Here is an 11,084-nt window from a genome sequence, read left to right as displayed (position 1 = left end):
AAATGTGTAGCAATATTGACTTTACTGATGTCTGTCCCATAGGTTCTTCATACAGGCTAATAGTTCATATTTGTTTGCCAACAATAATGTATTTAAAAACAGATGCATTAGTGCAGAGAGATTAGGGCTGACTTTAAAGCAGATCTGAGTGAAGTATAACAAAGGGATGATGTAGCCTGAAGGTCCCTCTAGTGGCAGCTATATGCATTGCCAGGCTACCATGAGCAACATTTCTACATTGACATTTTATTCATTTTTCTGACACTTTTATTCTAAACATACAAATGGTGCATATAGAAAATACTGTAGATTTGCAATCAGTTTTACAATCTGTAATTGGCGTGTTGGTTCAGTACGTGTTAATTACAACATTAGAATCATATGGGGTCCTCCAGCAGTCTGTCACGTCTGAAACCGAATGAGAAGAAGATCAAGACCTGTGAGAGTGTGTGTGTGTGTGTGTAAGTCAGATAGAGAGCAACCGTGAGTGTGTGTCAAAGCGAGTGTGTGTTCACCTCTAGCTTTGTGCTGTTTCTGAGGGAGGGCTTGGCGCCTCTTTTTTCTTGCACTCCTCACACACATGAGGGCAGCGCCTGCGAGGGGAGAGACGGTTAGTTACCGTTCGCTCAGGGTTCTGTTACCATGGGGGACGAGTTACCGCTGGCCCCATGATATCAACCTTGACATAGTCACCCTAAGCTAGGGTGTTAGCCGGCAACATACCCAGCCCCTCACCTGTGTCCTGGCCATCCGGGGCCAAAACCACGACCTCCGAACCCTGGGCCGAACCCTGGGCCGTCTTCAGAACCAGGGAACGGGCCGAGTCTCTGGAACTTCTCCCTGCAGGTTCCGACGTAGGAAGCCTTGCCCACCGCGTAGCCCAGGATCCCCGCCACTAGGGGCAAAGGTCAAAGGTCGAACCGTAAACATGGAGGGACAGAGGTCACAACAAGTTATCCCACCTACCTCCCCAGTCTCACCCCATTTCCCCCCCCCTTCCCTCTATCTTCCCCCTCTGTCTTCCCCCTGGACTCACCTGCTAGTTTGGGGAAGGGACCAAACCTCTTGGAGGCGTTCCAGATTCCTGGAGGAACAGATTAGAGCTTGAAGAGATTCGTGTTCCTGCTGTTCAGCCCTGTATGAGCAGTGGGGTCTTACCCTGGTAGAGGAGTCCTCCAGTGACGGCCATGCTTCCCAGAGACGCAGGCAGAGCTGCGATACAGAAGGAGAACATCATAAACGTGTTTATGAGGACAACGATATTATAAACATATTTATGAGAAGGATATTATAATCATGTTTATGAGAAAGATGTGATAAACGTGTTTGAGGTGCAGGATATCATAAGAATCTTGTAAACATTTTTATTTGGCAAAGAATTTTATCAACGTATTTATGAGGAGAACGTTACAAACGTTTATGAGAAGGACATTATCAACATGATTATGGTTATGTATTCAATGATCAAATGTTTTCATCCAAAGCGATGTACAGGGGAAAGCTAAACATGGAAACCCCACATCTCAACATGTTAACAACATGCTGAGAACATAATAAGAATATGTTAAAAGCATATTAGAGAACATACTTATAACACATTAAGAACACGTTAAGAACAATTTTTCCATGTTTTCCTGAACTAGCCTCAGCTGTCACCAGCTGTCAGGTAGGCCAATGTTGAGGCTCCGCCTGGGATTGGTTTAGCCTATATACACGTTTAGACCCCCAGGCTGTTGTCTTGACCTTTTTTGGGGGCGATCCAAAACGTAATTTGTCAAACCCCCAATCCCACCTGTAATTCAAACCATCTTACTTCTCTTGAATCTGTGCATGCAGGTCTGGCTATCATTTAGATAGCCGGGTGTTAAAGTTCAGGTACCTCTATACCAGAAGCTCTCCTCCTGACACTCCCTCCATATTTGTCTGATATCCTCCCTGGGAAGGTGCCGATCACCATGGTGACTCTGTGGAGATATGGACGGGTTATATACGACACTACTAACCCCCTCCTGTAACTCCTTCTGTTTCCCCCAACACACTGTGGCACCATCAGGGGGGGGCAGGGGGGGGGGGGGGGGGCACAGCTACCTTAATAAAATTGCTAGCCTAAAAAGTACAACAGCATAATACAATTCCTGAAATTCTCAGTGGCCCCATCTGGCCACCCCTATGGACAATGTCTGGGGGGAGCCGCTCCCAACACAGCTCTCCCGTTACCCCCAACCCGGAGCGTGGTTCTCTGACCTTCCTGTCCGCCTGTGCTGTCGCTGCGCTTTCTCCAGCCTCGGAGCTCATGGTGGCTGGTCTCTGGAGTCGTTTCCTTGCCTCTGGGATCAGATCTACGTCCAGCTGATGTGAAGTTCGGAGTCCTGTCTGCTTCTTAGCCCTCCGCCGTCTGAAGGTCCCTGGTTGGATCCTCCTTCACCCCACCCCAACTGTAAACACAGAGGCCCTGCCTACAAGGAGGGCTGGTGAAATAACTTGTAACACACCTCCCCCCCTCTCTCAACACACTCTCCACCCACATCTCGCTCTACATCTCTCGCTTCGTCTCTGATTTCATTATAGCTCATGGTGACACACCTACTATGAGTTGGCTGTCTTTCAGAGCCTTACCTCTGGCCTACCTTCGGCCTCCTCCCTCCTCTCGTTCCCCGAGATAAAAATGTCTTTACAACTTCTACATTCTACTACTACAACGACTTCAATTTCCAACTATAATATATGCTAATTATATATTCATAATTGAACTTTAAGCTAGCTGAGCAAGCTCTGTTTATATTTTTTTTTCTTGAGGTGAAGTCCCTGGCACTTCATGGTTGTAGGGTTGGGATCTAACAACCACATAGAATGCAAGTTCTCCTGAAGTTATGCAAATGAATGCAGTCACTGAACTGTCTGAAAGGTTAAACAAATCAACTCATGCAGAAAATAATTATTCAGAGAGACTTTAACCTTAGAAAACAAAACCTGGTGTCAAGACAAGTAAAAAAACTATGACATGCACCAAACCAATACGTCATAAATGCAGACCAATCACCTTTCACAACAACGGAGTCGCATGACTGAAGGCAGGGTACGCCACAGAGAAAATGTGTGTGGGCGTGTCCCTCTGAGAAGACTGAGCAATGGGGATCCGTCGTGGGATGGTTTTCGGTAATGCACGAGGAGATTCACAATATTGACGTTTGTAGGTAAGTTTTCTAGCCAATGAGCAACGATAGGGGGACGGTCTCCTTGACAACTTTGATCTGTCACGTTCAAACAGGGAAGGGTCTTAAATTCTTTGTCCAAATCTGTTCTACATGACAGCCATGTCAGCCAGTCAGCGAGACGCCGGGCGCGGTCAATGAGTCCGTCTTCAACCCGAAATCATCTACGGGCATACGTTACGTTAACAAGTCCCGCCTCCTGGCCGGTCTGCGGACTTCACACAGACAGTTGAGTGTTTCATAAAAATGCACTCTGATGCGGCAAGTAAGTATAATTGTGGCTTTGGTGTTTTTGTACGCGCAGTGATGTTAGCACGTCTATTACAACCATGCTTTGCCCCTACCTGATGCAGGGCTTATGTGTGGCTGCTGTACGACGAGAAGACCCTCTCATGGTGCCAGACAATCTGTTTATCGAGTAGGCTAGTGGTATGGATATCTGTGTGCTATTGCCATTCTCTTTGTAGTTTCCTACGTTGTCTTGGGGTGACAACAAAGGAGGTATTCTGTATTATGTTACTGGTGTGGAACGCACTTTGGTTGACTTCTTAGTATGATAATAACAACGTTTCTGCCTCACTGTTCACGTGGATAAAGTAAAAGCAACATTATTTGTACCAGGTTTATGTGCGTATGGACCTTATTGACGCATGCCAGTTTGTTGGAACTGCAAAGCAACTTCGATTGTATACGCACTGATGTTATGTGACATTAAATAGGTCAGATTTCGAGGTAACTGCGGAAAATTAGAGTATGAAAATCGTGACGCAGTTGTGTAAAATTTCTGTCGATGCGTGCCACATTGGGTTCTTGAACCGTTCGTCATCCGTAGAGGAGGATAACAGAGACTTTGAGACATTTACATGTGGTTTTATGTACCAATTTTGTTACAATGTTATATGCATTCATCAGTTTGGTGAGCGTCAGGAGAGGGGTGCTGAATGAAATTATTTATTTTTTGGAAGTATGGGTATTGTAGTTTAATAATTTGGTCCTTGTATGAGAGAACCATGGCCATCACATAATAAATGGACTACAACGTCCATGTTTCCAGCTACTCTCTAGATACTTTGTAAACTCATTGCAAGTTGTGCGTCTCTACTGCTATTTTAGGTATGCAGTGAGTGTGGTCTCAACGGCCTGTCGTCGATCTGAACATTTGGAACGATTTTAAAACGATGACGTTGGGTGACACTTAGTACGCAAATAAATAGGATTGGTGGCATTTGATTCTTGGCTAGAGGGAGTAGGCGAGGCAGTAATTTGCCGTCCAGTTTCCCGTCCTGCAATGCTGCAGTCCAGCTGGTCATCCCGGTAGAGACGTCGGACTCCGGTAGCGATGATCAGGTCGGTTGTACACGGCCAGGCTAGGCTGCCTGCTATTAACCCGGTCCTTCCACAGACTGTATTAGTCTCCTGCTGTGACGTCACTCAATCCTTACATTTACGTAGACGATGCTGTAAGAGATATTTCTGTTGCTGTTTTTAGCCCTTCTAAGAAACAGCCATGAGAGAGACAGAGAGAGAGAAAGGGGGGGAGGGGGTTAGTGTTAATCCCCCACTGCCATTACCATGGGGACCCCACAAAACCTCAGTTCAAACATACTCTGGTTAAGGCAGTTGTTCAGGGTCAAAGGGACTACAGCTGATGTAGAGCCTGTGTGAGTGGTCATGAGCAGGGCTGACCCAGTGTTGGCTGACACCTAGAGCTCTGAAATGTGTTCACCCTCCTTCCTTATCGGCTTCTTCTCTCCCGCAGGTTTTCAGCTCAACTCCCATCTGTCTCCTCTAGCCAGCATCCACAGCATCTACCACACCCTCCACAGGCTGGTAAACTACCCCACACAGTCCTCACCCCACACACCTACCACACCCTCCACAGGCTGGTAAACTACCCCACACAGTCCTCACCCAACACACCTACCACACCCTCCACAGGCTGGTAAACTACCCTACACAGTCCTCACCCCACACACCTACCACACCCTCCACAGGCTGGTAAACTACCCCACACAGTCCTCACCCCACACACCTACCAGACCCTCCACAGGCTGGCAAACTACCCAGCACAGTCCTCACCCCACACACCTACCAGACCCTCCACAGGATAGTAAACTACCCCACACAGTCCTCTACCACACCCTCCAGAGGCTGGTAAACTACCCCACACAATCCTCTACCACACCCTCCAGAGGCTGGTAAACTACCCCACACAGTCCTCACCCCACACACCTACCACACCCTCCACAGGCTGGCAAACTACCCCACACAGTCCTCTACCACACCCTCCAGAGGCTGGTAAACTACCCCACACAGTCCTCACCCCACACACCTACCAGACCCTCCACAGGCTGGCAAACTACCCAGCACAGTCCTCACCCCACACACCTACCACACCCTCCACAGGCTGGTAAACTACCCCACACAGTCCTCACCCCACACACCTACCACACCCTCCACAGGCTGGTAAACTACCCCACACAGTCCTCACCCCACACACCTACCAGACCCTCCACAGGCTGGCAAACTACCCAGCACAGTCCTCACCCCACACACCTACCAGACCCTCCACAGGCTAGTAAACTACCCCACACAGTCCTCTACCACACCCTCCAGAGGCTGGTAAACTACCCCACACAGTCCTCTACCACACCCTCCAGAGGCTGGTAAACTACCCCACACAGTCCTCACCCCACACACCTACCACACCCTCCACAGGCTGGCAAATTACCCCACACAGTCCTCTACCACACTCTCCAGAGGCTGGTAAACTACCCCACACAGTCCTCACCTCACACACCTACCAGACCCTCCACAGGCTGGCAAACTACCCAGCACAGTCCTCACCCCACACACCTACCACACCCTCCACAGGCTGGCAAACTACCCCACACAGTCCTCACCCCACACACCTACCACACCCTCCACAGGCTGGTAAACTACCCCACACACCTAACACAACCTCCACAGGCTGGTAAACTACCCCACAAACCCCACACACCTATCACACCCTCCATAGGCTGGTAAACTAACCCACATACCCTACACACCTACCACACCCTCCACAGGCTGGTAAACTAACCCACACACTCCTCACCCCAACACATCTACCACACCCACACCCTCCACAGGCTGGTAAACTACCCCACACACCCCAAACACCAACCACACCCTCCACAGGCTGGTAAACTAACCCACACACTCCCCACCCCTGTACATCTACCACACCCTCTATAGGCTGGCAAACTAACCCACACACTCTTCACCCCTGTACATCTACCACACCCTCTATAGGCTGGCAAATCACCCAGCTAGTGCTAAGTGTAGTAGCCTATAGTGTACTGTAGTAGAATAGAGTAGTCTAGTTGTGTAGTGTGTGAGCAGCTGTTTCAGATGTGTCTCTCCACAGAACATAACAGAGGAGGTTGGACAGGACAGTCACTCCTCAGGTACTGAACCCACCTGACTGCCCTACACACACACACACACACCATCTGACACACACACACAAATACCTGACCCACCCTACACACACACACACACACCTAACCCACCGTACACACACACACACACACACACACACACACACACACATGCATAGAAATTGACACATACTGGCACAAACACACACATCCACATGCAGACACACACCTATTGATACACGCACACTCACACATTCAAGATGTTCAAAGAAGTTGTTGGTGCCTCTGTGATACTGTGTGTTTGGTGTTATCAATGTGATACAGTAGCTGTCTAAACAGCTGTCTAAACCCCCTCGCCCCCCCAGCCTGCTGTTCCAGAGCCATGCCCCCCAGGAAAAAGAGGAGACCCACAGCCGGAGATGACTTGACAGCTAAGAAGAGCCGCCATGACAGGTAACACCTAGCAACCAGGTACCCCCCTTGTCACCTAGCAACCAGGTAGCCCCCATCGCCTAGCAACCAAGTAGCCCCCCTACCCCTGCTGCCTGGTCACCTAGCAACCACGTAGCACCCACTCACAGCCAGGCGGCTACCTAGCAACCCGGTAACCCCCGTTGCCTAGAAACCAGGTAGCCCCCATCCCCCGCCGCATAGCAACCAGGTAGTGGAGTTGAATGTGAAAGAAGGTGTCTAACCTGGTCTGTAACAGTGTGTTCCCTCCTGCAGTCTTCTCAGGAAGCATGAGACACCCCAGATCAGGGAGCAGGAAAGCTTCTCCAGTAAGAGATGCCTGGAGTGGTTCTACGAGTACGCAGGTGAGACGCTGCTGTGGCCTCCTGGGAAGGTGTTTGTGTGTTTGTTGTTTCAGAGTATTTGTCTGAGTGTGTGTGTGTCTGATCTGTGTTGTTCTATATGTGTGTTCTGTGTGGTTGTATGTGTGTGTGTGTGTGTGTGTGTGTGTGTGTGTCTGTGTTTGCAGGCTGTGACGATGCAGTGGGTCCAGAAGGGATGGAGAAGTTCTGTGAGGACATCGGAGTGGAACCAGAAAATGTAAGAAACCCATAAACCTCTGCTGTACGTCCACAGGTCTGTCTGTGATGGAGACCTGTAGGTCTGTGTTGTAGCTCGGTGATGGAGACCTGTAGGTCTGTGTTGTAGCTCTGTGTTGGAGTGTTGTGTTGCAGGTCTGTGTGTGCAGGTAGTAATGGTGGTTCTGGTTCTATGTGCAGGTGGTGATGCTGGTTCTGGCCTGGAAGCTGGATGCCCAGAGTATGGGCTACTTTACCCTTCAGGAGTGGCTTAAAGGCATGGGCTCCTTACAGTAAGTCTGTCTGTCTTCATTAATGTGTGTGTACACAGGGGTATGTGTGGGTCAATATGTGTGTGGGGTTGAATGTGTGTGTGAGTCAGTGTTTGTGTGTGGGTCAATCTGTGTATGGACAAGTGAGTGTGTGCATGTCTGAGTCTTTATTTTCTGGTCATGTGACTGTGTAGCGTGTCTAAGATGGCTGTCTCCTGGCCAGGTGTGACTCCACAGAGAGGCTGAGGAACACTCTGGACTACCTGAGATCCATGCTGAACGACAATACCAACTTCAAGCTCATCTACCGATACGCCTTCGATTTTGCCAGGGTGAGTGGGGTGCAGACATATCCCAAAAACACTGCCTGGTAGTTGAGATGTGGTTACTATGCACTGTGCCTGGTAGCTGAGATGTGGTTACTATGCACTGTGCCTGGTAGCTGAGATGTGGTTACTATGCACTGTGCCTGGTAGCTGAGATGTGGTTTCCCACAGGAAAAGGACCAGAGGAGTTTGGACTTGAACACAGCCAAGTGCATGCTGGGATTGCTACTGGGGAAGACATGGCCACTGTTCCCTGTGTTCAATCAGTTCCTGGAGGTGGGGAGTCTCACACATGCACACACGCACACATCTATTGTGGTATTACTGTGTGTCCCAGCAGTGTGTGTGTGTGTGTGTGTGTGTGCGTGGTCCTGTATATGTGTGTTTCCCAACAGCAATCCAAGTACAAGGTGATCAATAAGGACCAGTGGTGCAACGTTCTAGAGTTCAGCAGAACCATCAACCTGGACCTCAGTAACTATGACGAGGACGGAGCCTGTGAGTCAACAGTCACACACACGCACCCCGCCATACTCATGCACACACACACACCCTCAAACGCATGCACACACACACACCCTCAAAGGCATGCACACACATAATCTCACCTCCTGATCCTCGGAGTGTTGTGTGTTGCAGGGCCCGTGTTGCTGGATGAGTTTGTGGAGTGGTACAAGGAGAGGGATATGTCCTAGTCCTGCAGCAACAACAATAACAGCTCTTAAGAAACTACAACCACAGAGTAAACAAACAATATGGAGTAGCTGCATGTGGGCAGTGGAAGGGGGTGGGGTGGGGGGTGGGACGGGGGTGGGGGGCCTGAAAGGGCCATGGCAGAGACAACAACCACCTCTGGAAAACCATTTCCTTACCAGTGTTGCATTGTGGGAGGAGAACCCATGGTCAGCTGGGACGCTGCTTCACTGTGAAGTGTGTGATGATACCATCAGCCCTCGGCCCAGCTGGGAGGCTGTCCTAAACCAGGGCCCTTTGACCCGGGAACATCTGAATATTGTAGAACCGTGTTGGACTCCCATCTGTGCTTGTCCTCCATAAATGACAACAACCCTCATTTTGTATAGTTTCAGAGTGTTTGAGATGGGATTCTTGGAGAAGCACACTGTGTCAAATGGCTGAGGTCAGGGGTCCAGGGTCGGGTGTGTTTACAGTCGTCCTATGATAATTGAGCCTAGTTTCCCGCCCTTTTCTCTGAGCAGGGCGGGGATTATCTACCCCCCCAGGATTGGCTCGACCTCGCACCACTAAACCAATCAGATTGCTGCTGACAAACTCTTATTACGGCACAGCGGCAGCCCCCGCCAACCAGCACTCATTGGTCACATGACCATTTGATGTATCCATGGCAACGCTGTGGTGATAGTAAGAGAGTTTCTTGTGCCTCAAAAATATGGAAGTCACTTTACGTATTCAACTTGCATATAAACTTGCAGCACACACATGCACACCCACATGCACAGATATGCATGAATATACACACACACACACACATACATGCGCACACAAACCCTCAGTGGTCAGGTATAGATTCAGGATGTTGGGACTGTGTTCAGAGCTAAAATGCAGCATGTTTGTTTCTATCTTTGTAACTAGCAAACATCTTCCCTAGTTCGCTGGAGTTGTCGTCTTCTCACTCACTAGTCTCCTGCTCCCTCGTCCCCTGCTTCCTAGTCTGCTCATCCCGAGTCGTCGCCTCCTCCCTCCTCTCCGTCTCACTCACGAGTCTCCTACTCCCTAGTGTTCTACTTCTCACTCACTAGCCTCCTGCTCCCTGGTCCCTTCCTCCCTGGTCTCATCCTCCCTGGTCTCCTCCTTACTGGTCTCCTTCTTCCTGGTCTCCACTTCCCTAGCCCCCCTCCCCCTCTCCCCTCAAGGCTGTAGGTCCTATGAGGATGAGCAGAGCAGCATGGGTGCAGCGCCAGCACCACCAGCCAGAGGTGGGCCCAGCCCCTCGGACGTCTAGGTGCAGCATGATGTTGATGCTATGCTAGCCAGGTTTAGCATCGTGTTCATGCTACACTGGCTAGGAGTAGTATGGTGTTTATGCTATGCTAGCTAGGTTAAGCATGGTGTTAATGCTGTGCTAGCTTGGTGTAGCATGGTGTTGATGCCATGCGAGCTAGGTGTAGCATGGTGTTCATGCTACGCTGTTCTGCTAGCATCAAGTAACGTCTTATTAACACTCGTATAAACTTTAGTCTCTGGCTGTGATGTGATGCTGAACTGTTTTAAGGGTGGGAGTAATTGCATGCTCGCTCCATCAGAGCCTTCTGTGAATGGATGAGATTTTGTTTTGTACAGGAATTTGTGCTGAATTGTTGCTGTGTTTTGTATGATGTCCTCACTTATGTCTTATTACACACCTGAAAACCACCAACTGTGGATGTTAACACATAACACACCTCTCTCGCTCTCTTCCTTCCTCTCTCCAACTCTCACCTTCAACATTCTCTCTCTCTCATGCACACCCAATTTCCCCCACTCTTTGTAAGCATTAGTGTTTACATCGTCAGACTAGCCACCACCCCACCTATCAGGACTGTCAAGGAGCTCTCCCGGTGGAGGGTGAGAAGACCTGTAGGAGCTGGAGCCAGCTGTAGGACTGCTCACTAATCACTTGCACAGAGACTAACTCTGAGCTGTCCGGTCACTCCAGGAGGGACTAACAGTTACGTTGTCCAGGCTGTAAATACAGTGTGTACAGTATGTATGTGTGTGTTTTCACTGTAACCTATCTCTCTATACAGATATAAAGGGGTTTATTAACTTAAATGGTTGTTTTGTAGTTTGTCTTCCTTGCAGTTTT

General features: G+C 49.3%; 2 protein-coding genes across 5 annotated transcripts; one reads left to right on the top strand and one right to left on the bottom strand.

Moving 5' to 3' along the window:
* Window positions 1–226: 226 nt before the first annotated feature.
* On the bottom strand, window positions 227–2,443 carry ociad2 (OCIA domain containing 2). Its single transcript, XM_047036844.1, has 7 exons — window positions 2,245–2,443; window positions 1,880–1,964; window positions 1,159–1,212; window positions 1,037–1,084; window positions 736–895; window positions 516–593; window positions 227–408 (listed from the first exon to the last, which is right to left on the bottom strand). Exons 1-6 carry the CDS (start codon window positions 2,293–2,295, stop codon window positions 518–520), a joined length of 474 nt encoding a protein of 157 aa, XP_046892800.1. The 5' UTR covers window positions 2,296–2,443; the 3' UTR covers window positions 227–408; window positions 516–517.
* A 661-nt stretch (window positions 2,444–3,104) lies between these two features.
* Window positions 3,105–11,050, top strand: dcun1d4 (DCN1, defective in cullin neddylation 1, domain containing 4 (S. cerevisiae)). Of its 4 annotated transcripts, XM_047036959.1 has the most exons (12): window positions 3,105–3,194; window positions 3,313–3,477; window positions 4,972–5,042; window positions 6,622–6,661; window positions 7,000–7,087; window positions 7,361–7,449; window positions 7,614–7,684; window positions 7,864–7,955; window positions 8,158–8,266; window positions 8,432–8,536; window positions 8,656–8,758; window positions 8,900–11,050. In XM_047036959.1, the coding sequence occupies exons 2-12, from the start codon at window positions 3,459–3,461 to the stop codon at window positions 8,953–8,955; spliced, it is 843 nt and encodes a 280-aa protein (XP_046892915.1). In that variant the 5' UTR covers window positions 3,105–3,194; window positions 3,313–3,458; the 3' UTR covers window positions 8,956–11,050. The 4 variants fall into 4 exon arrangements, with proteins under 4 accessions (XP_046892915.1, XP_046892916.1, XP_046892918.1 ...); XM_047036960.1 differs by lacking the exons at window positions 3,105–3,194; window positions 3,313–3,477; window positions 6,622–6,661 and adding an exon at window positions 4,308–4,559; XM_047036962.1 differs by lacking the exons at window positions 3,105–3,194; window positions 3,313–3,477; window positions 4,972–5,042 and adding an exon at window positions 5,618–5,622.
* Window positions 11,051–11,084: the final 34 nt, after the last annotated feature.

The sequence above is a fragment of the Hypomesus transpacificus genome, chromosome 16, assembly GCF_021917145.1.
Source record: "Hypomesus transpacificus isolate Combined female chromosome 16, fHypTra1, whole genome shotgun sequence".
Classification (NCBI taxonomy): domain Eukaryota; kingdom Metazoa; phylum Chordata; class Actinopteri; order Osmeriformes; family Osmeridae; genus Hypomesus; species Hypomesus transpacificus.
This window is presented reverse-complemented; position numbering and strand designations above follow the sequence as displayed.

What these genes read in the sequence shown, in the direction of transcription:
- ociad2 (XM_047036844.1), bottom strand. Translation starts at nt 2,295, where the DNA reads ATGAGCTCCGAGGCTGGAGAAAGCGCAGCGACAGCACAGGCGGACAGG. An exon ending in CAGCACAGGCGGACAGGAAG is followed by an intron (nt 1,965 to 2,244) that starts GTCAGAGAACCA and finishes ATATCTCCACAG; the next exon opens with AGTCACCATGGTGATCGGCA. An exon ending in CCCGGATGGCCAGGACACAG is followed by an intron (nt 594 to 735) that starts GTGAGGGGCTGG and finishes CTCCCCTCGCAG; the next exon opens with GCGCTGCCCTCATGTGTGTG.
- dcun1d4 (XM_047036959.1), top strand. An exon ending in ACCACACCCTCCACAGGCTG is followed by an intron (nt 5,043 to 6,621) that starts GTAAACTACCCC and finishes GTCTCTCCACAG; the next exon opens with AACATAACAGAGGAGGTTGG. An exon ending in TGTTCAATCAGTTCCTGGAG is followed by an intron (nt 8,537 to 8,655) that starts GTGGGGAGTCTC and finishes GTTTCCCAACAG; the next exon opens with CAATCCAAGTACAAGGTGAT.